Here is a 27,232-nt window from a genome sequence, read left to right on the forward strand (position 1 = left end):
CTCTCTTTCTACGTTTTGTTATGCATAATTGGAATGGATAAAAACATAAATGTAAGCAATCATAAACTCCATGTCCATCCAAAGAAGGTCCCAAACTCCTTCATTAATGATTAAAATTAATTAATTCATAATCACCTAATTAGTTATCTTGAAAATTCAAGTGTGAGTAAAGAGGGTTTTGAGGCTTGTAATAGCTCAATCTCAATGCCTTGATTCCAAATCGATGCTTAGATTTTGTATAAGAGTCCAAATGAGAGAGATGTGAGCAATTAAGCTTCACTAATCACTCTTACAGAGTGATTAAGAAATGCACTAATCCTATGAAAAATGCATGAAATGCAAGGTTAAATACATCTAGATTGATGAAAATGAGAGGCTATTTGATATATTAGGGTTTAATAAGTAATTTTTTGAGTAATTAGCTCAATTCCAAACTAATTAAGGCTACTTTAAATGCATAAAAAAGGAAAAAAAGGAAAACCATTTTTTTCATTTTTTTCTTTACAAAAACTAATTTGACACAAAAATCCTCACACAAATCAAAAATCACACACAATAACACACACTCCTATTACTCTTTAAAAAAATATATCAAACATAAAAATGTAATTTTTTTTAACAAATCTCCATAACCTTATCTCCTTCTTTTTCTCTCTTTCCTTAGCTTATTCCACTCTGTTGTCCACACAGAATGGACTAGATTGAAAGAAAATGCAAGGAGCAACTCAAAGAATGCCACACAACTAAGGCTAAACACTGTGCTTCCTTGGCAACGACACCAATGTTAAACTTATCCTCTCGCTCATCAAGGAAATGCTCACAAAAGTTCTATGCCCACACTAACAAGAGATTAATCTTAAGATTAAGGGAAAAAATACTTATCATGGGGATGCTTGTGGCTAACCTGTTTAGAGCTCTCCAAGAAGGCTCTCCAACCACTTGTAGTACCTAGTTGTGGATGCACTCTCCACCATTTGTCACACCAATGATGTTTGATGTTGACTCCTCGGACATATTTGCTCATAGCTCCATAGCCATGGTGGTGCAATCGAATAACTTGCAAGACACACTCACACACCCACACTCTCTCTCTCTTACACACACACACTAGCAAGACGATAAAAGAATAAGAGGCACACAAGAGCTCTAAGATTGCACAAGGGAAGTGTGTGTTCTCATTCCTTACATTGTCATTTATACAAAACTTATAAGTGGCCGGGCACCCAAACTTGGGTGGCCATTATGTGAAAATGAGAGCTATGTGTCTCTACACCTACTAGTGTACATGTGTATGTAATGTTGGCATTACACTTAGCTTGGACACCTCTTATCCACATCGTGATGTGCTCATTTGAGCAGGGAAAATCCAAAAAATGTTACATGAAGTGTTAAAAAATCCACTCGGGCGGTTCAAAAATTATAAGTGACACTTTTAAAATAACTTGATGAATGACGACCACTTGCTTTGCTTAGACAGCCTTTGAAAAATATGTTGGTGGGCCCGCCTAAGCCAATCGCCCAGTTAACCACCATTGGAAATGTGGTTAACGATATTGATAAGGTATATCGAGAGTATACTGTTCTCCACAGCTTTACCGGATTCATACCAAGGTTTTGCATCCACACTTTAGCTTATGATGAAGGATATGTCAAAGGAGTTTCATGCATACATGGCTAAAAGAGGCATAAAACATCAATGCACGGTGCCTTACACACCTTAACAAAATGGTGTGGCTGAGAGGAAGAATAAATTTCTCATGGAGATGGCATGTTGTATGCTTAAGATACAACTCAAAAAACAAAGGGTATTATATGTACCATCTAGCCACAAGGGAGATTTTGGTGAGTAGAGATGTTATCTTTGTTGAGAACTCAATTCAACCCATGCTTTTTTGCAAAAAACATCAAAATGTATGCTCACAAGACATCTTACACTCCTACCTTTATATAATGTCGAACAACCATATGTGGAGCAATGAATGCTCAACAAGGTGCTGCCAATAAGCCCATACTAGTTGAAAATTGATCAGCTCAAGTTTCAGTCCACAAAGCAACCTATTTATGAGGCAATTGTGGATGATGTAGTGGATGAGGAAAGGACATCCATACATGCATCCAACCTTATGCCAAAATGGGTGGTGTGAAGAGGTTGCAGGATAACAAATTAGCTACTCCTTTGCCTAACAAGACATGTGTAGGTTCGCATCATGCATCTTACTCTTTTGTGGATCATGCAATGAAGAGGAACCTATTTCCTTTGAGGAAGCACATAAAAATGATTGTTGGATGCAAGCCATATAGGTTGAATATGACTCAATCCTCAAAAATATGACTCAATCCATATAGGTTGAATATGACTCAATCCTCAAAAATGACACTTGGTATTTGGAAAATTTACCTTATGGTAAAAAGGCTATTGGTACGAAGTGGATTTATAAGGTTAAGAATAAAGCTAATGGTAGTGTTGATTGCTATAAGGCAAGGCTTGTTGTTACAAAGGGTTATGATCATAAGAAGGGCATAGATTATGATGAGACCTTTGCAGATGTTTATTTATCTTAGCCTCGTGGTTTTTTTCAAAAGGGACAAGAGTCTAAAGTATGCAATTTAAGAAAAAAATTATAACGAGAAGATAAACACATACTTGGTTGTAAGTAGTCCAAATGAGAGTATCCCCTATGTAAAGAGAAGTATGAAACTTTTATTAGTCATAATTTTATACGTTGATAACATGCTACTCATAGGTCCTAATGAGGAGAAGATTTTAGCCTTCAAGGCCAAATTACATGTGTCATAGGTCCTAATGAGGAGAAGATTTTAGCCTTCAAGGTCAAATTACATGTGTCATTTTGAAATGACAGATTTGGGCTTGTTATATTATTGTTTAAGTATATAGTTTATACAGTGTATTGATGGTATTGTGATGTTATAGTCAAAGTATATATATAGAGAATGGTATTGTGATGTTATAGTCAAAGTATATATATAGAGAATGCTTACACAGTTTGGTCTTGAAGATTATACATGTGTATTGATGATATACTAGATGTGCACCTATCCATGAATTAAACTGCAAATTGGAGAGGAGTACCTACATTAAAAGTTTTGAATTTTGTGTTTATATCTACCTACTTTTTTGCATAATCTTTGTTGTTTCCCACTGAATATTCAATTTTTGTTCGTCTACTACATGCGGTGATTGTTACACACTCATTAGGGCTGAGTTTTTCTGACACTGCAACTTTGAGACTTACTGTCCACAGCTTCCACTCCATACACCAGTAAGAAAGGTGTCATTCGAGTGTCATTCCCGTGGGGTCACTTTTTATATGCTTGTTCAAAAAGCCCATAAGGTGGAATGTAGCTTCTGCTCCCAATATGTCTAGTGTTTCATTGATAATTTTCTAGAGAATTTCATCTTTCAATTTATTAGTGGGCCACCATTAGTATAAGGATAAGCCTAGGGATTTTTTTAATGAATTATCATGTGTTACTCTTAAATTACATCATTGATGAAATGTTTACTTTGAGTGTTGTGCTTCTCTGTATCTATGATTACTTTCTGCATTGTGTGTGTGTTGCTACCTCATCTCCACTGCAACACTCATGTGAGGCATTCTTGGGTGCTCTTCCTTAACCATAATATAGATAAGAGCTAGTGTGTAGAGATAATGTGCTATAAGTTATGATGCAGGCTTAGGTGATATGATCAGCAATAGAAAAAATGTGTGAGATCTTAAGGGCTTATTTTTAAAGATAAGATATAAGTCTTGTAGGTACACGTGATTGGAGAAAACATATGAGTATTAAGGTTTTAAGGGGCTTTTAACCAAGGAGAGAAATGAGGGTTTAAGTGCCTTCCCCTATTTTTTAAAGACATTGAATGCGATTATGAGTATCATTAGGTGTATATGTTTAGTATCTCAGTCTATATTTGATAACTTTGTTTACTTATTTAAAATTCTACGTCACTTGTACCAGTTGGATGCTTTATTAAATACTTAGAAAATATTTTGGTTTCGAAGTCATAGTATGATGACTAGAGTTTCTTATTCTAAGCTTTTTGTGAAACAAGGTGAAATTTGTTTATATAAATATTTTGACATGACCAAAGACTTTTATTAAGGTCATTAGTCCTTTTATCAAGGTTTTCTTAGTGAGGTTAATGCAAATGGGAAAACGAAATGAATTATCTTGCTTATCAAATCGATGTTTTGACTTATTAATAGCATTTTGGGAAATGGTGCGGATGCTTGAAACTTGAACTGGTCCCTATCATATAGAGACTAGATAAATTTTTTGAAACAAATATAAATGCACAAATAGGAGTCTAGAGTGAAAGTGCTTTTGGGCTAGAGCAATGTTATAAACATTAATATATAACTTTGTGCATTCAAGTAATAAACCAACATGGAAACACAAAATTTTAATCATCACTTGTTCATCCATTTGAAACGCTACATTTTGTACTAAGAAACCCATTTAAAGCTTTGACTTAGTTTGAGTTTAATCACCACTCACGTCATCCACTTGAGAAGCCCCTACTTGCACTAAGAAATCCATTTAAAGGTTGACTTAGTTTGAGTTGAATGATGAATGATGCAATAATTTTTCACCATGAAATTTATAAATTAAAAGTAAGTGTAGGTTTGATATTTGTTTAACTTGACGTATAGAGGATGTCTCATTCTTATAAATTTCAATCTAGGCTTTTGCTCGAAGGTGTTAAACAAATCATTGTAAAATATCACTTGAGAGAATTAGAGATGGTTTTATTGTTAGCTCTATAGGTAATAAATTACATGTGTGCAACATTGTCACCACTATTGCCTTAGGCCAAGGAGTGCCCCTACCCCATTATCAGCACTTGCCACATACACCTCCACTAATCTTCTCCAACCTCTATATCTTTGTGTTTATAAGTAGTGCCTCACCTTCTCCTTTGCCCTTACACAAAATAAGGTAAAATCCTCTTCTCTCTCTCTCTCTCTCTCTCTCTCTCTCTCTCTCACACACACACACACACACACACACACACAAGCTAGCATAGTAAGTCAACCTTAAGCCTAGGGTTAAAAAACAAAGGGAAAAGCTAGCATTCAGTGTGCGAATTGGAGGGCTACCAAAGCTACCTAAGTGTGGGACATAGTGTTAAACCTTCAAACATGACTTTGAAGAGCTAGCAAGATTAACAATAACATGGGTCTACAATTGGAGGGCTACCAAAGTGGGGGACATAGTGTCAAACCTTCCAAGAGGACTTTGCAAAGCTAGTGAGATTAAAACTAACATGGGAATAGGATGCAATAGATGTTGCCAGCTTTACATGATCGAAGGCATGCCATGATTACTTTATCAATCTAAGGCTCAAGAGGCATGGTATTGTGGATAGCAAAGGACCTCACCACTCCAATAACTCAAATAAAGGATTACTGAACTGCACAAGTTAGTGAAGCTAGAAAGGATCTATCAACAGGGAAAAGTTGTTATCTAACATTTAAATTCTTAAAAAACAAGCATATTATAAAAAGTCCTCCTATAATGAGGTTAAATACATTGGCAACTAATAAATGTAAATGTATTTTTCCATACTAATGTATATTTGACTTGTAGTAAGTTCATTAGACAAATTTTTGAACTTACGTGAATTGGGATGCATAAGCATGTTAATTAGAATCCCTATTTTCACTATTTCAATATGCGCTATGCATGGAGGTGTATAAGGATTTTCCAAAGGTGAAAGAACTTGATGCTTCTTGTTAAGCTCAATTTGTAACTCATTAATGTCATTTTCAAAGAGAAAAGTGGCATCTCACAAAGTGTCACATTACATATTGAGGACATATGGTGGTTGGTGCCCATGTCCTCTCTTTGTTAATTAGAAAGTTAGTATGTATGTATGCACATGCTTAGGTGTGCATGCATGTGTACGTGCATGCGTGTGTGTGTATGTGCAGGTGTGTGGTGTGTGCGGGTGTGTGTGTGTGCGTGCGAGGGGGTGTGTGTGTGTGTGTGCGGGTGTGCGTGTGTGTGTGTGTACGGGTGTGTGTGTGTGTGCGGGTGTGTGTGTGTGTGTGTGTGTGTGTGTGTGTGTGTGAGAGAGAGAGAGAGAGAGAGAGAGAGAGAGAGAGAGAGAATCAATCTTGTATGGAGTGTGTGTGTGTGCGGGTGTGTGTGTGTGTGTGTGTGAGAGAGAGAGAGAGAGAGAGAGAGAGAGAGAGAGAATCAATCTTGTATGGAGTGTGCTCAAAGGAATACCCCCTTTTCAAGATAGGTTGTCTTCAATTTCTATTTTGTAATCAACAACATTCAAAATTCAAATTTGATCTTATGGGTAATCGTTACTTTTTTGAGAAACTTCGGGAAGGCTTTTAGCAATCAAAACCCAAGCCTTATTTGTTCATCATTACAAGCCTTATTACAACATTCAAAATTCAAATTTGATCTTATGGGTAATTGTTGCTTTAAGAAATGTTGGGAAGGCTTTTAGCAATCAAAACCCAAGCCTTATTTGTTCATTAACAAGCTACTCAATGTGGTGGTTTGCTCTTGGCCAACATTATACTTTCTTTATAAGCAAAAGTTAGTACATGTGCATGCCTTGTTTTTCCCACACCCACGTGGTGACATAAAGAAGATCTTCTTCAAGAGGAAGTAGCACAAACTAGTAAATTGTTTTGACCTATGTGCTTAGTTAATGCCTCTCTTTGTGGCCATACTTGAAATTAGTTATTCAAATAAAAAATGCCTCTTCAGGAGGTGGTTGGATATTTTTTGATGTGAAGAGTTTGTGCCTCATTCTCTCATAACATGACTTACACATTTAGTGTTTCCCCTTAATCTTTTCCATTCACTAGTTCACACGGATGAGAATCTTGCCTAAAATCATGTACTGACATTTGAGGAATAATAGATGATGTCCAATTTTGTACTGTGTATGTAGGTCTATATTGTAACTCAAAATATTGATGTTTGAGAGAGGGGATGATGCGCAATTTTGTAGCATGTAGGTAGGTCTATATTGAAGCTCAAAATGAGGGTATAGCAAGGTGGAATAACAATGGACACTGAGGCCTCAAGAGGATTCACCCCACGGTCCACCATTAAGCATGTCAAGGTCACTATGATGTATATTTCACTCTTCTCATACATTCTACTCTCCTCATGTCACAAATTGACTTGTTTGATAGCCACATGCGTTAGCCTCCCAACTTCAAAGCTTCAAGCATATGCATCACCATTAAAACATTTTCATGGTCACCATAATAATGTACTTCCAAGTCTCCTACTCATGTGCCAACTTGGGGGAGTTGATAGCCACATGATATTATCCACTAGGCTCTATGATAGCCACATGTTTTTACCTCCTAGACTAAAGAACATCCAATTTTCAAATTCTACATTGCCTAAACTCGACAACCACTGATTTCTTGCAATTTATAGAGTAAGCTATTCTATAGTCATAGATTCACAGCTACATAATGTTTACCCACAACCTAAAAAACTTCACATTATTTTTACACTCCATACTTTCAGTGACTCTACTAAATAACTTATTTTTATAGGTGGAAGAGGAGGAGGAAATGGTAGTTTTGTCCAAGAAATTTCTTCATACTTTGATTCATTATAATTATATTTTGAACATTTTGAGGGAGTAATTTTCCATTTTTCATGTTTTTGAGATAGAATTTTCAAATGTGGGCAGCTCTGGCTTAAGGGGACCTACCATTTTCCAAAGTTTTTTCGCACGCGCTTATGCACACACCCCTATAGACGAATAGTCCCCCTCTCTCTCTCTCTCTCTCTAAACACACACACACACACTCTCTCTCTCTCTTGTGTGCAGACACGCACACACTCTCCATTGAAGCTTTTCATTTCTCTCTCTAAAAAACGCGTCTCATTGTCTCTCACCCCCTCCTCTCTCTTCTCTCTCTCCCCCCTTCTCACTCATGACTGACTTCGATCCATCTGTCCTTCTCTCTCTCTCTCTCTCTCCAAGACCTATTTTGCAGAACGTCTCTCTCTCTCCTCTCTCTCTGTTCAAGAAGTCCATCGCCCTTCTCTCCTCTCTCTCTCAAAGCTCATCTTTCTGTATGTTTCTATACCCAGCTGTAATTTTTCACAGAAACCACCTCTCTCTCTCTTTCTCCCCCCCCGACATTTTGCCTTCTTCCTTACCCTTGTCAACTACACCGTTGTACCTTTTTGTTTCCAAGCTCAAGCCCACATTGCCACTTCCTCTTCCAAGCTTTACTAGCAACTGGGCTAGCTAAAGGTCATACATCAAAGCGTGTACCCCACAACCCATTTCCGCATCTGAAGTGCTCACATCATAGAGAGAGAGTTTTCCATCCCCTTTCCCAGCTCACCTGTTTCTCCTGCACAGCTTCTTGCAGTCACAAGCAACCCTCTTGTTCTGCATCGAACCCTAATGTGTCCACACATGGTTGATTAAACGAGCATGGCGCCATGCATCAGAGGATGAGTTATCTTCAATTTCTTGAATCTACACGCAGAGGTAACCTCAAGCTTCTCTCTCTCTCTCTGTCTCTCTCTCTTACTTGCCTTAAGAATTTACGCAAAAGGGCAACTGCTCATTTTGTTCTTTACGATTATGAATCCAGTAACAGTTGCAGTAAACCATTTTCATAATGCAACACTATAGTAATTGCCCTCTTTGTAAAGTGTTCTTCTTCTTCAATTGTCCTTATTTCCTTTTATGGCTCATTGATAAATATCCTCTATACCATAATGCCCACAACAGAATTATTACTCATTTTGTCAATGGCGCATGTGTGCATTATTATCTGGCCATGACTCATGATACCATTGTGCAATCTCAGTACTCTTGATCGGAGGCATCGCTAGTTTGGCCAGTAGCTCATTATTTGCAGAACTTTGTTCATCTGCACGTAGATGTAGTTTGCAGTCCTTTTACTCTTCTATAGGGTCCTTATCGGCCCAGCAACAAAAGACATTGGGCTTCTTGTGTGTGTGTGTGTTGGGGTTGGGGGTGCTTCCCAGACCTCGTCCATAGCCTGCCCATTGGCAATTTGCAGACTTCTGTGTGTAAAGGCCACTGGCTGACTGCATTCTGTGTGTTATATGCATTTTGCCATCCCTCATAGCTCTCCTGAGAGTAATTGCCCACATTTTCTAGTGGTTTAATGGTGCATTCTCATGTGATTATGACTTATGAATGCATATTACAATCTCTTACTTTTCTGAGAAGTTCCTATATCAAGTTTACTACCCATTGTAGATGCAGAAATCATGGCAGCAGGTGCTGTTGAAGTGTTGTGGAGCCGCCCAAATCAGTAGACAAATCTCTGTGTCCATTGAGAGAGTATACTTGTCCACCCATCAGCCAGATGAGAGGCCTTTGGCTTGCAGATTCATGTAAGGGTAGTCAGGTTCATGCAGTCTCTCCAGTCGAAAAATCGCCACAATCCTGGCTACAAGTTGAGAGAGGAAAATGCAAAAAGCAGTCGGAGGGCATGTCAGAATATCCGCGCAGGTTAGTTATTCTTGTTATCATGGATGATTCTGCTGCAAATGTGTTTCACTTGGCTGAGGACCAATTGACTGCATGTGATTGTTGCATTTAGTGAGCTCGTGTACGTGGATTGTGCAGCTCTTTGGCTTCCAAGCTGGCAGATCCGCCAGTTGAACCGCATTTCAAGCCTCTTGACTATGTGGAAACGCTTGCACAATTACATGAGGAGCTGGAGAATGCAGCAGAACAGGATAAAGCTAGTTTGTGTTTGTTGCAGGCTTTTATTTTCAAAGGGCTCGGTGAGAATAAACAGGTACGACGAAGTCTAGAAGCAGCCCTGAGTCTTGCAAGCACTCCTTCTGAGAAGCTAGTGTACAAGGCTTGGTTGCACTTGGAGAAAAAGGGGGAGGATCTAAGTAACGGCTCTTCCTTTGTAAATAGGCATGCAGGAGCAGCCTGCTCAGATGGGGATGAGTGTATTGCCAACTCTGAGTTTAGCAGGGATGATAGTGATTGCATGGAGGCGGAGGATTGCTCAAGTGTAGGCACTTTGGATGAAATTATCACATTTTCCATAGGTAGCGAAGAAGTCCTATGTGGTCGTCAGAGGATTGCATCCCTTTCAGTCCCTTTTGACACTATGCTCAATGGATGCTTCACAGAGTCTAGAATGAAGCGAATAGATTTCTCACAAAGTGGGTTTTCAGTGGAAGCAATGCGTGCTGTGGATGAGTTTAGTAAGACAGGTAGTTTGCCCCATCTGGAGCCTGATGGACTCTTGGAAGTCCTTGCATTTGCAAACAGGTTTTGCTGCGAGCACATAAAAGGGGCTTGTGACAGCACACTGGCAAACTTAGTGCAGAGTAGGCAGGACGCGGTCATGCTAATGGAGTATGGCTTGGAGGAGAGTGCTCCAGCACTAGTTGCGGCATGCTTGGAGGTTCTTCTGCAAGGGCTTCTAGGTATTTTACAAAATCCACAAGTTGCAACTTTGCTCAGCAGAGCTGATACTAGGATGTTCCTGATGAGGATGCATGCGGCATTTGCTCTCTACAGTTTGCTCAGCCAAGTAGCAATGGAAGACGATGCAGGATCTGATCTGTGTGTCATGTTTCTCGAGCGCTTGCGAGAATCGGCTGCTTCTGGCAGGCAGAAAGCACTGACATTGCATCAACTAGGTTGTGCAATGCTGGAACGGAAGCTCTTTATGGATGCCCATCAACTGTTTGAAGCAGCTGTCGAAGAGGGTCACAAGTACTCTCTGGCCGGTTTAGCCCGAGCCAAAAACGAGCTGGGACAGAGAAATGCAGCCCTTGCTATAATAAGCTCAGAATTATGCAATCAAAAACCCACTGGGTGGATGTATGTTGAGAAGTCTCTCTATTGCAGTGAGGAAGAAAAGATGGCTGACTTGAACAAGGCAACTGAACTTGATCCAACTTTAACATATCCCTATAAGTATAGAGCGGCAAGGCTTATGGACGAGTCAAAGGTCGATGAGGCTATATTAGAAATCAATCGCATACTTGGCTTCAAGGTCACCACCGATTGTCTTGAATTGCGGGTTTATTTCTGCCTGGCCTGCCAGGACTATGCTGGGGCCATCAGGGATGTTCGTGCATTACTCACCCTCAACCCAAAGTATACACTGTATTCAGGTCGGGTACGGGCCTCCAAGCTGCTTGATTTGCTGTCTCCACATGTTGAGCAGTGGAATGTTGCAGACTGCTGGATGCAGCTGTACGACCGATGGTCTTCTGTTGACGACATTGGCTCACTTGCGGTTGTCCATCAAATGCTGGAGTCGGATCCTTTGAAGGCTCTCCTTTTCTTCAGACAATCCTTGCTACTCTTGCGGTGTGCTGTCACTCATGTTGTCACTCTTGAGATGAAGCTGTATAAATGCCATTCTTTTTCTTCTTGAATTGGTTTTGATTATGGGATAATTTTGCAGGCTGAATTGTCCTAAATCTGCAATGCAGAGCCTTCAACTTGCTCGGGAGAACGCCCCCACGGCACATGAACGGCTTGTTTACGAGGGTTGGATTCTTTATGATACAGGGCATCGCAAGGAGGCCATTCTCAAAGCACAGGAGTCCATTGATCTCCAACGCTCATTTGAGGCCTTCTTCTTGAAGGCTTATGCCCTAGCAGATACAAGCCGGGACCTTGAATCCTCTACAGAGGTGGTGGAACTTCTGAAAGAAGCACTAAAATGCCCATCAGATGGGCTTCGCAAGGGACAGGTCTGTTCTTTCTACTCAACCTCCGGCCATTTTTGCAAACTCTAGCGTTCATACGTAACTGGGCATAGTTTTCTTGTGTACAGGCTTTGAATAATTTAGGTAGTGTTTATGTGGACTGTGGTAAGCTGGATCTGGCAGCTGATTGCTACCGTAGTGCTCTTGAGATTCGTCACACAAGGGCACACCAGGGCCTTGCCCGGGTGTATTTCCTGAAGAATGATAGACCTTCTGCCTACGAAGAGATGACAAAGCTGATTGAGAAGGCAAAAAGTAATGCTTCCGCATACGAGAAACGATCGGAATACTGTGAACGTGCTGAGTCCATGGCAGATTTGAACATGGTCACTCAATTGGATCCTCTGCGCACATATCCCTACAGATATAGAGCTGCAGGCAAGTACTGGGCTTACTCCTCCTGCTCTCTCATGTCTTCTTACAAGTCTTCCCTTGTCCAATACTTGAGTTCATGAGTTCACAAGGTTTTATGTGATGTCCCTTGTATGCTTGACTTCCTAATATGAAAATGAAAGGGTAGTTTCCTTATGATTAGCCACACCACACCCTACTTCATAACAACAGGGTCACACGATGTTACAAGTACGTTGAGAGCTTCCCTAGCCTAATGATCGACATGTGCTCTTTCCTGTGCACCTTAGGAAGATTCCAGATTGGTTATTCCTAGAGTTTCAGTGACATGGCCAGGGTTATGTCAGGTGTGCTATGTAATTAATGTTGGGGGTTGCTATGAAAAGGGGAGTAGCCATGCTATAACTACAATTTAAAAAGTGTAGCCAAACACCTGCTCTCTGCATTCTGCAGGTGGACGAGGAAGCACCTGCTGGGGCTGCTGAAAATGCTGGAGAGATGATGGGGCATACCAGTTGCATTTAAGCCATTTTTGGTGTCATAAATCCTCCCAGTTGGGCACCCTTTCCTGCTCAACTATTGCCCATCCTGGACCCCTTGCTACCTGAATTGCCTAGCCTAGGGAGAGTGGAGAAGGGGAGAACATAAAATAGTAGAGGAGAGCTGCAATACCAATGCATTGATAGTGGAGGACAAGCAGGGCGGATGGAGGGGAGAGGGAGTAGGAGCTAGATGGAAGGGTAAGAAAGGTAAGAGCCACAGGATGAGAGCACAACTAGGACAATGATCAATTTTATGCATTGTGGAGGAAACCATTGGTCAAAACAACCTCTTGCCCTTTGCTGCTCATTTTTTGTGTGAACACATGTCAATACCGATTTCATTCTAGGGTGAACACTTGTCAATGCATCACTGTGGATTAAGCTGGGATATTCACGTGGCAAAAAGAAACTTGCCCTGATACTGTGCATAAGGAAGTGATCTTGGCATAGGCTCATCCTCCAACCTAGCCCCTGTTAGAAATTGTGCATCTCCGTGTTATGAGGCTTTCCCTATTTATTGGGATTTTATCTATTTTCTCCTATTTTAGGAAGTCATGAGCAGTTGGCCAGCTCTATGAGCAGTTGGCCTGCTCCCTCTCTTCACTATATAAGGCAGCCCCTCATATTCACTTGTTGTACCCAATCCCTGCACTTTGTTCAACACTACTTGCTGGCTATTGCCATTGTAAAGCTTCATGCTATACAAAAGGTGATCTTGTCCACAAGCTCTCTCTCCTTTGCTCCCTCCTCTCTCTTGTTTTGTCTACGCTTCCGCCTGTGCATACTCCAACATGGTATCAGTCGCTTAGGTACCCGGCTGCCATCATCTGTGAGTTTGATCCTTCCCCTCTGCTGCGTTTCCTGGATTTCACAACAGTAGCTGCGTTTTTTCTGGACGGTGGCTGCATTTTCTGGAGATCAAACAGTGACTGTGTTTCCTCATCATAGGTGTGTTTTCCTTCTCCCGGAGGCTTCTCACATCTGCGTTTTTCCTCTTCAGGCTGCCCTGCTCCTGTGCTTGGCCACCAAGCATCTTTTGCAAGCTTCTGTTGGCTTGGTTTTTGCTTCTACATGCATTTACAGCAGTCTTGTGCGATCTGAAGGCTGTTTTACAGCATGGACTGCAGTGGACGGTGTTTTCTCGCGTGTGGTGCATCCTGACAAGCGGCCCCGACATCTCTACTTCTTCCCCGGCCTCCCCTCCCTCTGGTTGGGTGTTTTCGGTGAGTTTTGGTGGACTGTTTTGCTGCTGTCCAGCCTCTCTCCCTCTTCAGATTTGAGAGGGGGCTGATTGGTCCTGGTGTCTCGCTTTGTTGGAAAGTGCTCGAGAGGAGTCTTGGAGTGCTGAGATCAGTGTACTTTGTTGTTGTGGATATGGCTCCCCCCTGCATGAACAAGGATGACAAGTTGGATTTTGATGATCTTAGCTCCCTACTCTTGGAGGAAGAGTTTGTCCTCGTTTCTCAAGGTAAGATGAAGGTGTCTCTTAACAGTTCTAATCGGGCTCTTACTTCACTTCAAAAGAAAGGTCGGAGTCGTTGCTTCTCATGTGGGAAGAGAGGACATCTGTCCAAGGATTGGGCCTGGTGTCTCGCTTCGTTGGAAAGTGCTCGAGAGGAGTCTTGGAGTGCTGAGATCAGTGTACTTTGTTGCTGTGGATATGGCTCCCCCCTCTACGAACAAGGATGACAAGTTGGATTTTGATGATCATAGCTTCCTACTCTTGGAGGAAGAGTATGTACTTGTTTCTTAGGGTAAGATGAAGGTGTCTCTTAACAGTTCTGATCAAGCTCTTACTTCAGTTCAAAAGAAAGGTTGGAGTCGTTGCTTCTCATGTGGGAAGAGAGGATATCTGTACAAAAATTGGTTGTCCAAGAAGAAGGACAAGACTAGGAGCAAGTCTTTATCTCAGAAGAAGAAGGGCAAAGACATGATAGACGATAGTGATATAGATACTTCTAGTAACACATCTAGGACTCCTAGGGCGCTTCTGGCTTGGGGGGACCAAGATGGCATACTTCTCTAGTATATATGTAGTTTCCACCATGTGCTTCTAGCCAGAGGAGGCTTGTGGGTGGGAGAGGGGTTGGTAGCAGCTCCATTTGCTGGTGCATGGGAATCGTGAGTTGGAGTCCTAAGCATTAAAAATCTGGCAGGACATGGTCATCTTTGGTGTAGCAGAGATTATGGACTGGATTTGTTCCGAGTTCGTTGTTCGAGGCTTTTGGGACGTGATGTGTTCACTGTCCATTGTTAGGGATTGTGGGTGCGGTGTATCTAGTAGCTCATCATCTTATTCTTAGAGTTCACTACACACTTGTGTGGGAATTCGGAGCCAAGCAAAGTTTCTTGTTGTTCGTGGTGGCATTTTGTTTCGAGAAAACAATTTTGCAGGTGCTCTCTCCGAGGTGATTCTGGTATCTGCAGTACTGGAGGGTCCATGGTTGCATCTTCATCAACTTATCTTCTTCAGACTCTTGCACGCTATGAGTTGCACAGGGGGTGTTAGAAATTGTGCATCTTAGTGTTATGAGGCTTTCCCTATTTATTGGGATTTTATCTATTTTCTCCTATCTAGGAAGTCATCAGCATTCGGCCAACTCTATGAGCAGTCGGCCAACTCTATGAGGAGTTGGCCTGCTCCCTCTCTTCACTATATAAGGAAGCTCCTCATATTCACTTGTTGTATCCAATCCTTCCGCTTTGTTCAACACTACTTGTTGGCTATTGTCATTGCAAAGCTTCATTCTATTATAAAAGGTGATCTTGTCCACAAGCTCTCTCTCCTTTACTCCCTCTTCTCTCTCTTGTTTTGTCTACGCTTCTGCCTGTGCATACTCCAACAGCCCCAACGGGTTCAGGCATTGCAAACTCTAGATGACATTTGCTCCTTCCTATCTTTGAATACCCACGAATGACCTTTGATTTCCTTTACATAGGGATCTGATGGCAAGTTGTATTCAGGTCAGCCATCCATTTCCAGGTCATAAAATAACATAAAAAATTACCACAAAACATGTTCATATTGTGTCCCAACCATTGGGCTTGGGCACCTTTGGGCGCCTATTGGGTTGTTGAAATTGCCCAAATCAGACCATGTTTCGCTCTAACCTTGGCTTGGGCACCTTTGGGCGCCTATTGGGTTGTTGAAATTGCCCAAATCAGACCATGTTTCACTCTAACCTTGCCTAAGAAGCAGCTGCAAGTAGCTCTTTCAAAGTCTTGTAGCGATCTGATGCAAAAAGTAATGGAACACTGGAGTTGTGAAGATTTGGGAAAGCATGATTTCTATTATTGTTAATGCCTCCTTTTATTACAAGTGATGGCCTTAGGCCCTTATAGTAACTACGACACATGTATACAAGTGATGGCCTTAGGCCCTTATAGTAACTATGACACATGTATACAAAAGATTTAGCAAGTAAACGCTCTTATGCCATGTGTGAAACCCTTTAAAAGGGTAGATCTAGAGTTCATTTTAGACACCTCATTCAAGCATCTCTTAGGTATTGGCAAGAACCCCGCATAGAGGCAGCTCTAGGCAAGGACACAAGCATCTGGAGAGCATGACCAAGCTGTGGATTCAATAAGACATCTTTTGTATGCACAATAGGTTAGCATGCATGAATCGGATCTAAGTCTAGATCCAAGAACCATTGTACATATTCCTATTTTGGAATATATAGTAGATTAGGGCTACATCTCTTGTCCTTTGTGTTTGTTAAATAGTAGGATTAGTGTTAATGGAGATGTGCTTCCACAACACATGTAATTAGGGTTTGCAAGCATCTTTCCCTGTTTTGCATTAGAGTTTCCATGTTTTCCATCCCTTTTAGCAGCCTTGCGTCACTTTGCATAGCAAATTAGGGTTTGCATTTTGTGCTTTCAGCCCGTTTTTGCATGTAGCATAGGTTGCATTTAGTCTAGGACTTGCAAAAGTCTTAGCCTAGGTATAACCTTGGTAAGTTGGTAGGAAATGGCTTCTTTTGGATGCTCCCTCAATAAGAATCTCACCCTAACAGAGAGGATTGCAGCCTTGACGGAAAAGTGCAATTGGGAATGCGAAGAGATGAACGCCTGTCTCATCAGGTAGAGAGTTGAAGAGATTGAAGCCAAGTACAAACGACAGCAAGAGGAATGAGAAGCCTTGGATCAATGATGATGAGCTGAATAAGCATGTCAAGCATGGCTTCGGTAAGAGCAAAGGAAAGCCTAGATAATCAAGATGGCGACAGATAGCGCGATGAAGTAAGTACTCGCAATGGCAACTACTAGAGTGGAGTCACCCAGGGTTGAGGAACAACCCAAGATTGAGGGCATCGATCCTAGTGAGGAAGAGCTTCCAAGGCAAGAGGAGCTCTTGGATGGCGCTATCATAGATGAGGAGACTCCAAGAGATGTTTCATTGCTTGGGTTGCGCTCGAACCTGGACCTGATCCAAGAATCATCAAGTAGATTTCTCTGAATCCCAAAGGAGGAGAAAGGGGTTAGCTTGACAGTTTACATGGGCGTAGATCTCTTCAAATCCCCATAGGAAGAGGATGAGGTTAGCCTATTAGTTTCTGTGGAGCTTTCGAAGAATCACTCCAAGGATGAGGCCACATCTCTTGTAGAAGATCCAGTAATTTCGAAGAATCACTCCCAAGGATGAGGCCACATTTCTTGTAGAAGATCCAGTAACCGAGCGAGAGAGCTTGGAGGTGGAGATATGGATATGGAGCTTAGCCTACAGATGGATTGGAATAGAAGTGGAGTGAAGGTGCATGATTTTACCCTAGTGCTCCAAGTTTAGGCAGAGGGATGTCACGTGCATCACCCATGTGAGTGCCACGTGGAGATGCTTTGTGTGGTAGAGTTTGTCTTGTTTGGGGCTATTTTGGCAGCCAAATAGGTTCTCGGAAGTTCTGAGGACATGGAGCAATAGTTGAGACACAATGACTTTTTGGGGCCATAAAAGGGCTGGAGCCTGGCCGACCTAAATCCGACCACCAGCAGAATGAAACCCTATAAAAGGGTAGATCTAGAGCTCATTTTAGACACCTCATTCAAGCATTTCTCATGTGTTGGCAAGAACCCCTGCATAGAGGCAACCCAAGACAGTCTGCTGTTCTTGCAACAAAAGCCCCACCAATTTCTAGAATGTGAGGGGGTTAGGGTTTTCCCCCATAGATAGGCTGAGCGATGTGTGGAAGCCCAAGTTTGACTTGATACACGACCTTTAAAGTATCCCGAGCATGCTTCGACATCGTGCAAGATTGGATATGAGGTATAATTGACCTCTTAACTGACAAAGCAATTAAGGACATGGCGTGTGCATGTTTTGCATCCCATCTTCTTTGCTCCTATGAGGGCACGGCAGGTGTTGCAGGTTGGGTTTGGGTCTGCTGACCACCTCGCCCATCACCACTTTGAGGCGTGCTAGGTGTTGAAATGTAGAGAGAGAGAGACGAGAGAAGAGACACATCATGTACGCTCCCAAAGACTGATTCATATTGAGGACAAGATACATATATATAGGTGAGACCAAGTTAGGTAGAGTGAGCCATATAAAGAGCTCCAACACCCCCACTCAAACAAGGGTCTCTAGCTATGGATAAAAAAACCCTTGGGGAGTACAAGGGAAAAACCCAAGTCCCTATACAAATGTGAAAATATGAAGCAGAAGTAATGATGTGAAAGTGCATTGTGCATCTATGTACAAATATACAAAAGGACCAAGAGGTCATAGTGTGCAATTGTGAAATGTGCAAAGTGCATGGTGTCTAGAAGATTACAACGATATATGTACAAAGCTACCATAAGAGTAAAGAGCCTAATCTCGAAAGAGTGAGCCCGAGGCAACTCCAAGCTCTGAGCGCAAGAGAATGAAGCGTGACTCATTGAGACCTTTGGTAAGAATATCTGCAATCATCTGGTCACTTGGACAATGTTCAATCATGATAGTGCCTTTGCGTACTTCGTATCGAACATAATGGTAATGCACAGCAATATGTTTTGACTTGTTATGTTGGACATAGTCTTTTGCAAGACTAATAGCACTCTGATTATCACACCGCAAGGGTGTACTAGAAAGAGGAGAATGGCCAATATCTGTCAACACTTGTCGAAGCCAAATGAGTTCACGAGCTGCAAGTGATGCCGCAACATATTCAGATTCGGTTGTAGAAACTGCAACACAACGTTGTTTCTTGTTGGTCCAAGAAATAAGACAACCATTAATGAAGAAATTGCCACTAGTAGATCGCATGAGCTGGCCCAATCTGCATTTGTGTAACCCAAAAGAGAAAGAGATGGAATGGAGTCAGATGTGAATTGTCGTTGATAAACCAAACCATAATCAGCAGTGCCTTTCAAGTATTTCAACACGCGCTTTGCTGAAGACCAATGCTTAAGAGAAGGACATGCAAGATGTTGCCCGAGATAGCTAGCAATAAACAAAATGTCAGGATGAGTGTTCAAACCAACAACTTGAAGACATCCAACCAAATTAGCATATGGTTGATTTGTAACAAGCTGGCTACCACCATCAGAAGTGTTTTTCATGGAACTCGCAAGACAAGGAAGAGTTGCTGAATGTGCAGATTCCAAACCAAACTTCTTAATAGTATCTTCAATAAACTTTGACTGTCGAAGTAATAAAATACCTTTGCTGCGATCCCTTTGAATCCGAATGCCAAGACACGAGTGAAGCTCTCCAAGATCCACCATATCAAATGCCGAAGATAACAACTGCTTAATTTGGTGTAGAAATCCCAAATCATTGGAAACAAGGATTGTATCATCCACATAAAGGGCAAGGATTACAAAACTACCATTTTGGTGTTTGGTAAATAAGTTGGGATCAGAAGAGCAAGAGAGAAAGTCATGGGAGGTAAGAAAAAGATCAAACTTGATGTACCAGGCCCGTGAAGCTTGTTTAAGACCATATAAAGCCCTATGAAGGCGAGCAACAAGATCTTCCTTACCTGCAATAACAAATCCTTCTGGCTGCTCCATGTAAATTTCTTCATTCAAATCTCCATTCAAGAAAGCTGTGCGCACGTCCATCTGATGAATTTCTAAGTCAAATTGAACAGCAAATGCCAATAAAACCCGAATACTAGTAATGCGAACAACTGGTGAAAAGGTTTCATGATAATCAACGCCAGCAACTTGAGAATAACCTTTGGCAACTAAACGTGCCTTGAATTTGTCAAAGGATCCATCTGCTTTAAATTTTGTCTTATATACCCACTTTCACTTAATGGCAGTACGGCCAGGAGGGAGCTCAGTGAGTATCCATGTACCTTTAGAGATAAGAGAATCGTACTCTGCTTCCATAGCCTCTTGCCATTGATCCTTTTGTGGAGAACATATAGCATCACTGTACGTGACAAGATCTTCAGAAGTAGAGAAAACATTAGCATCAAAATCTTCATCATAAACATGACAAGGACCATGCTCAAAATCAATAGGCAGATCAATAAAAATGTCAACATCATCAATGACAGCATTCGGAATCAATGGTTGTGAAGAGGAAAGTTGCTCTTTAGATGGTTGTGAAGAGGAAAGTTACTCTATAGAAGAAGATTCATCATCACACAAGAATGGAAAAGCTTGAAGCAAAGATTTAGTATCATCAGAATCATTCATGGACCATGTACCGCCCATAAGCTGTTCATTGAAAATAGCATCACGATTCACAAGCACTTTCTTGGAGGACGGGTCATAGAATTTGTAGCCTTTGGAAGTGTCAGAATACCCAATAAAAATAACTTTAAGCCCAGGAGCATCAAGCTTTGCTCGTGTTTCTTTAGGAACATGAATATAAGCAATACATCCAAAGGTTCGAAAATGAGATATAGAAGGAATTTCACCTGTCCATGCTGTGATGGGTATCTTACCAGAAGGAGCAGTAGTAGGAAGATGATTCTGAACAAAGACTACTGTCAAGAGAGCTTCACTCCAGAAAACACGAGATAACCCAGAATGAATCAGCATACATCGTATAGCATTGATAATAGTGCGATTCTTACGTTCAGCAATACCGTTCTGTTGAGGTGAATATGGAATAGTATGTTCATGATGAATACCATGGTCCGTACAATAACTCTCAAACTCACGAGACACATTCTCCACCATTATCGTTGCGAAGTTTCTTGAGGCGACGACCAGTTTGAAGTTCGGCAGCCTTGTGAAATTGCTTAAAAACAGATAACGCCTCAGATTTTTGTCGAAGCAAGAAAACAACTGTATACCGTGAGTAATCATCAATAAACGTAATGAAATAATGATGTTGTGTTCTCGATGGAGGCAAAGGTCCACAAATGTCAGTATGAACAAGATCCAACAAATCATGAGAATGAACTGAATTCGAGAGAGGAAAGGGTTTACGATTGTGTTTGCCAAGAGCACAAAACTCACAGATTCCCATATGAGGATGAGCTTTAAGATCCATGCGACGTACAAGACCTTGACGATGAAGATCAAGAAGCTTTGAGAAATCAGCATGAACAAAGCGATGATGCCATATCTTGCAATCATGATCACCTGGAGCAGTGACAACATTTGCTACAGCATCATTAAGAGAGAGCTCAAACAAATTACCATTACGAGAAGCAGTTGCAATAATCTGTCCATCTTTCTCAATGCGGCATTTGGTGTGGTCGAATCCAACAAACAAACCAAGATCAACAAGTCTTGCAACTGAAAGAAGATTACGTTGAAGTTCTGGGACATGTAAAACCCCTCGTAAAACTCGAGTTGAAGAAGATAAGGTGCCAAGATATAAATCTCCAATGCCCTTGACTTGACAAGTTGTATCATCAGCAAGATAAACAACACGCTTAACAGGTAAAGAATGATAGTTATGTAGCCACTTAGATTCATATGTCATATTTCTTGTAGCACCAGAATCAATAATGAAAAGTGAACCATCACGTACATGAAGTATTCTGTCTGGGGGAACTGAACATAAAACACAACTTGTTTCAGGCACAACATTATCATGATGCTCGGCTGCATATGCTCGATTTCGATCTATATCAAATTGACGCTTAAAGCACATGGAAGAGGGATGATCAGATTTTCCACAATAATCACAAGAAGAAGAATCTCTAGATAAACGTGGTTGTTTTGTGGTAATATTGTGTTCTTCATCATATTGACGTGCCCAACAGTCATCTTCAGTATGACCATTCCTATTGCAGTAAGAACAATGCTTGTTAGGAAATTTGAGACGAGAGAAACTACCACCACGACGACCACCTCTACGGTTGCCTCGTTGAAAAGGAGAATTTTGATCAAAATCAAGACCGTCCTTGTTAGAAAGAATGGTAACAATGTTGTCATAAGACGGATCCTTTATCGTATCAAGAAGAATTGTAATAAGTTGCTTTCGTGGAACAGGATCACCCGCAGCAGCAAGTTGATTAATAATAGATTTGAAAGAATCAATATGTCCCGTCATAGCAGTACCAAGTTCATACTGTAACTTTGAAAGCAAACCTCTCAAATAAAGTGTTTCTGTAACAGACTTTTTTTGAAAATTTGCTATAAGATACTCCCATACGTCATGGGAAGTAGGAAAGTCATACACATCAAGCATGAGAGAATCACTAAGAGCAGAAAATGTGTACCGACGAGCTGCTTTATCAGGCCTCTGCCAATCCATATAAGCAAGACGCCATGCATCAAAAACAGGGCCTTCCGTGATAAGAACGTTGTCAGAATCCGGAATAGTAGGCTGAGACGGACATAGAGAATCGCGAATAACAACATTTGAGAGCTCATCGCCTTCAAGAATTAACATCATCTTTGCTTTCCAACCGGGAAACCCTTGGCCTTGAAAAGAAGGAATAGAACGTTGGCCAGAAGGAAAACCATTGACGAGAACAGTCATAGCCATATTTATCTGCGAGAAGACGTATAAGATAAAATCACAAAATCTGCACACCATAGACAAGGACGACCACAAGAGATAAGAGACGTCAATAAGAAAAGAGTCCTCAAAATAGAGAGACGTGGGACATAAGATTCATTGATAGACGCTTGATGAAAAAGCTAGATTGGTCGTTTTGCTAAAAATAGCAAAATAATAAGAGACGCTTGACGAAAAAGCTAGATTTGGCGGTTTGCTAAAAATAGCAAAATAATAAAAGACGCTTGACGAAGACGAAACCTGTGTGCTCACAAAGACGCTTGACGAAGACGAAACCTGTGTGCTCACACAAAGAACCTGTTTGCTTATTCAAAGAACCTGTTTTGCTGTTACAGATACAGTTTGCTTGAACTGTCATAACTTTTGACTCACAACTCCGTTTGACAAACTTTTTTGATAGGTTTTGGAAGTTAAGCTATAAAATCATGTAGACAACACATAATCAAAGAACAATCTTGTAAGACATGAAATTATAATCATGAATTTAACAAGAAGACATAGATGCTTCCCTTATAGATGCTCTGATACCATGTTGAAATGTAGAGAGAAAGAGACGAGACAAGAGACACATCATGTACGCTCCCAAAGACTGATTCATATTGAGGACAAGATACATATATATAGGTGAGACGAAGTTAGGTAGAGTGAGCCATATATAGAGCTCCAACACTAGGCGCAATGTCTATAGGACACATAGGCACTTGGCCACAAGCAAGTTTTTGATCATAAAGCTCCATAGGGAGAAATTACTCCTGTCAAGCTTGTCTTCTTGTGCTAATACACCAAACACATCTCGAGCATTTTGTGCCATTTCTAATTGCAAATGCATGGGCAGCAATGCACACAATTTGTGAAATGCTTTTTGTCAACTTCCCCTTGGGAAATGCAACACACTGCAAACGGCCTTGTAGTAGTCAATTGTAGAAAAGTCCTGTAGGGAGAGAAATTGACAACTGAAAGCAGAATTGATGAGAAAATTATGTTACCTTGAAGGTTGAATGCTGTAATTGCAGAAGGCCTCAAATTTAAAGATTTGCAGGTGTTGCATGTACAAATGCAAGCAGGTATTGACGGTACGAACAGTATGGACTGCAAGTATGGCGAATGTATGGGTGTTGCATGAGGATATGCGAACAGGTTTGCGACAACACGAGGATGCACGGGCTCATGCAGGCGTATGGACATGTACGAGGTGGCACAAGGGTGTACGGTCAGGTACCAGGCACACGGCTGTAGGGATGGCAAAAAAGTTTGGGCCACTGTGCGGGGCGCTAATTCGGGGAAGAATCGACCTAGAGCTCTAATACCACTATTGGGATTTGACAAACCCTAATGTTCAGCAGAGATACGCAAAAAACAGCAAGAGCACAAAGTAGGGAGCAATAGAGAGCTTGGAAGTGTGGTTATACCAGAATGAAGTGATAAGATGTGTACAACCACAAGAACCCTAAGTACAAACGCGAAATGTAAAAGTATAGGTGTCCGGACACACCAAATGGCAAGGGAGAAAAGACCTCTATAATGTGTAGAGGAAAAAAGTGCCCATGGTAAGCCCCCAGTCACACGGTCACTACCACATATATATAATCCTACTACAGCTTGCAATTATATGCTTATAGTGATTCAAACTTGGCTGAGACTACGACACCCGACAATCAACCAGTAGAAATTGTTTTTTTCTTGGCAACTAATGCATATCTTGGTTGAGTAGGAAACAATCCAGTGTTGCCACATCTACCTGTGAGGCTGAGTACAGGGCAACCTTCATTGGCACAGTAGATTGTGTATGGCTGCGGAGGATTCACTACCATACTCCCTGCTACAGCCAGAGTGCTATGGTGGTGGCATTGAATCCAGTTTTCCATGCATGTACAAAATACAGAGAGATACATTATCTCTATGTCAGGGAAGGCTTTATGCAGAGGAGATCAGTTTAACCTATTGCTCTACACCGGATATCATTGCAGATTTGTTTGCCAAGGCATTGCCTCCAGAGAAGTTTGAAGCTTTTTGCAAAGTTTTAGGCTTACCCTCCTATAGAGAGTGATCTGCATCCTTGGTCATGTTCATATTACCACTATAGGGGGAATTTGAGGGCATATGCTTATATTTAGTGCTGCATCCAACTCCAGGGGCACTTTTGTCCTACGGGGTTTTCCCCCTGAACATTTGGTGTGAAAGGACACCTAGACTAGGTTTATTATTATCACTTGTACTTGTCCTTACTATATGATTGCGTGAATATACGTGCAAGTACTTCTCCCCCCCCTCTCTCTCTCTCTAGGGTTTATGCAAGGAGAAAGCAAGAAATGGTGAATCTTTGCAAAGCTTCCAAGATCTTATAGAAAACGCATGAATCAAGCAAATCTTGTCCGGCAATTAGTATACATTGATTGAAACTCTTCTACACTTCTAGAATAATTTATCCAAGACATGCATCAGTTAGCCTAAACAGAATAGTGAGCGTGGGCAACCTCGCATGGTGTGGCATCCCTTCTTTCGATCTCCTTATAGAGGCAGGCGACTGCTGTTTTGTGTGTGTGTGTGAGAGAGAGAGAGAGAGAGAGAGAGAGAGAGAGAGAGCTTTATCATAATCCCTCTTGTGTTGATGCTTTCTGTCAATGAAGTTCTGATGGACAGTCGGAGAGAGAAGGAAGCCATTGATGAGCTTTCCAAAGCTGTAGCCTTCAAAGCCGACTTGCACTTGCTTCATTTGAGGGCAGCGTTTCACGAGTGCATTGGAGATGGCAGGAGTGCGTTGCGTGATTGCAGGGCAGCGCTGTCGGTTGATCCGAGTCATGTGGAAACGATGGAGCTCCATGGTCGCGTTCATAGCAGAGAGCCTTGATCAGGTAGTTAGCTTTTCTGATTGCATTCAAGGAGGACTAACTGTGGTCCTTTGTCAACCCTTCTCTAGCTCTGAGGAAGGACCACCATTGGTCCATTTTTGAGTATATTATGGTGTTGCCATCATTTGTATATGCTAAGTGGACACCACAGCACCATGCCCCCCCCACCCCCTTTTTTTTCTTAGTTAGAGAGGAATGACAGAAGAGCTTCACAATTGTGATATCTGAAGGGCATGCAAGCAACCAATGTTGTCAAACCTTTCTACTGCTTTTAAATTTCATTTACTCGTTTTGCTAAGGTTAGGTTTGTAGTGCTCTTGATTCTCATGATATCACACAACACAATATAGAATGGACCTGCAACATTTTCATTCTGAGCTGTATTTTATCTCCTGAAAGGTGAATTTGGGCATGTTCCTGGATTCATCTAGGTATATATGTATTTTATCTTCTCAATTTTAAAATTTCTAGGCATTTTAGTAACATTTCAGCTCTAGCTGTATTTTCTCTCCTAAAAGGTGAATTTGGGCATGTTCCTTGATTCATCTAGGTATATATGTATTTTATCTTCTCAATTTTAAAAATTCTAGGCATTTTAGTAGCATTTCAGCTCTAGCTGTATTTTATCTCCTAAAATGTGAATTTGGGCATGTTCCTGGGTTCATCTAGGTATATATGTATTTTATCTTCTCAATTTTAAAAATTCTAGGCATTTTAGTAGCATTTCAGCTCAAAAATTTCCAAACTCTCAATAGAAACCTTGAAAGTTTTAAGGCTCTAAGTTTTGTGATTTGTTGATTAAATGTTTACTATGAAGATTGAGATTCACAACCTTATGTATAGAGCTCAAAGTGGGCAAATTTCATCTAGGGAGAGTACGCTAAGTAGTAGTATTATTAAAACTAAGGTGGTGCACTTAATAATGTCTTCAATATACTAAATCACTAGATTGAATATAGTATGGTTAGGACCCTAGCTCCTAGGATTTATTATTTCATTAGACTAAGAGGATTATTACACAAATCAGTGGTATTGCTGAGGGTAAAGTGATAACACCTTGGAGATTAGTGCCCTTCCATTGGTGGGACCAGAACACTTTTTACACGTGCTAAAGACAACTCCACGTCTAAAAGTGTTACGATAGGATTGCATGACCTTCTAAATCATTCTCAAAAAGTAAAGAGATCGACAATTTTTTTCTTTTTAAAGGCCTTATGAATTAAATTGCTCAATCCTCAAAGTGATTACATAGTCTTGTAGAGAAATAAAGATGATTGTCACAAGGTTGTTACATAGTCTTGTGGCAAGTTAAGGTGGAAGAAATAAGCCAAAACGTCACTACCACTTAAAAAAAAGAGAGTATTTGCTTAATGGTATTGCTTGAAGAAACGGTCCCTTTTTTACTCAATTCATTAGCTAGTGGGGCATGTCAATTAATTGCTAAGGGTATACCTTACTGAAGCTTTTCTTTTGTATTAGTACATGTTTTTTTCTTTTCATAGCCTTACTTACAATATCAAGAACTTCTGCCTTTTCAAGGGTTAGTTTAATTTCTAAATTTTCCTCTATTAATGGAACATATCATTCATTTCATTGTTGCACACATAATAATTATTAGGAATTTAAAGAATAACTATAGATGCTAGTTGAAGGATAGTGAGTTTTTAAGAAATGGCAAGGAGCCTAAAATGTAGTCATTCCATTATTTTATGTGCTTTGGTTAAAACACATGATGAATTAATATTAACAAAAGCAATGCTTTCCTCAACTATTGTAAGGTTCTTGTGCATCACTCCTTAGTTACATGTACT

The 27,232-nt window shown here is 40.9% G+C and overlaps 1 protein-coding gene across 4 annotated transcripts; it reads left to right on the plus strand.

The window, feature by feature from the left end:
- The first annotated feature begins 7,895 nt into the window (after nucleotides 1-7,895).
- On the plus strand, nucleotides 7,896-25,719 carry LOC147637598 (ETO1-like protein 1). Of its 4 annotated transcripts, none has more exons than XM_086799418.1 (6): nucleotides 7,896-8,521; nucleotides 9,266-9,520; nucleotides 9,638-11,356; nucleotides 11,454-11,745; nucleotides 11,829-12,138; nucleotides 25,200-25,719. In XM_086799418.1, the coding sequence occupies exons 2-6, from the start codon at nucleotides 9,375-9,377 to the stop codon at nucleotides 25,418-25,420; spliced, it is 2,688 nt and encodes an 895-aa protein (XP_086655544.1). In that variant the 5' UTR covers nucleotides 7,896-8,521; nucleotides 9,266-9,374; the 3' UTR covers nucleotides 25,421-25,719. The 4 variants fall into 4 exon arrangements, with proteins under 4 accessions (XP_086655544.1, XP_086655546.1, XP_086655545.1 ...); XM_086799419.1 differs by having other exon boundaries at nucleotides 7,902-8,521; nucleotides 9,272-9,520; XM_086799420.1 differs by lacking the exon at nucleotides 11,829-12,138.
- Nucleotides 25,720-27,232: the final 1,513 nt, after the last annotated feature.

The sequence above is a fragment of the Cibotium barometz genome, chromosome 6 (assembly GCF_041138505.1).
Source record: "Cibotium barometz isolate CiBa-2024 chromosome 6, ASM4113850v1, whole genome shotgun sequence".
NCBI classification, from domain to species: domain Eukaryota; kingdom Viridiplantae; phylum Streptophyta; class Polypodiopsida; order Cyatheales; family Cibotiaceae; genus Cibotium; species Cibotium barometz.

Excerpts from the sequence above, each read along its gene's own strand:
- LOC147637598 (XM_086799418.1), top strand. The coding sequence starts at position 9,375 with ATGAGAGGCCTTTGGCTTGCAGATTCATGTAAGGGTAGTCAGGTTCAT. Across the intron at positions 9,521-9,637 it reads ATGTCAGAATATCCGCGCAG|CTCTTTGGCTTCCAAGCTGG; the intron begins GTTAGTTATTCT and ends TGGATTGTGCAG. Across the intron at positions 11,357-11,453 it reads CAATCCTTGCTACTCTTGCG|GCTGAATTGTCCTAAATCTG; the intron begins GTGTGCTGTCAC and ends ATAATTTTGCAG.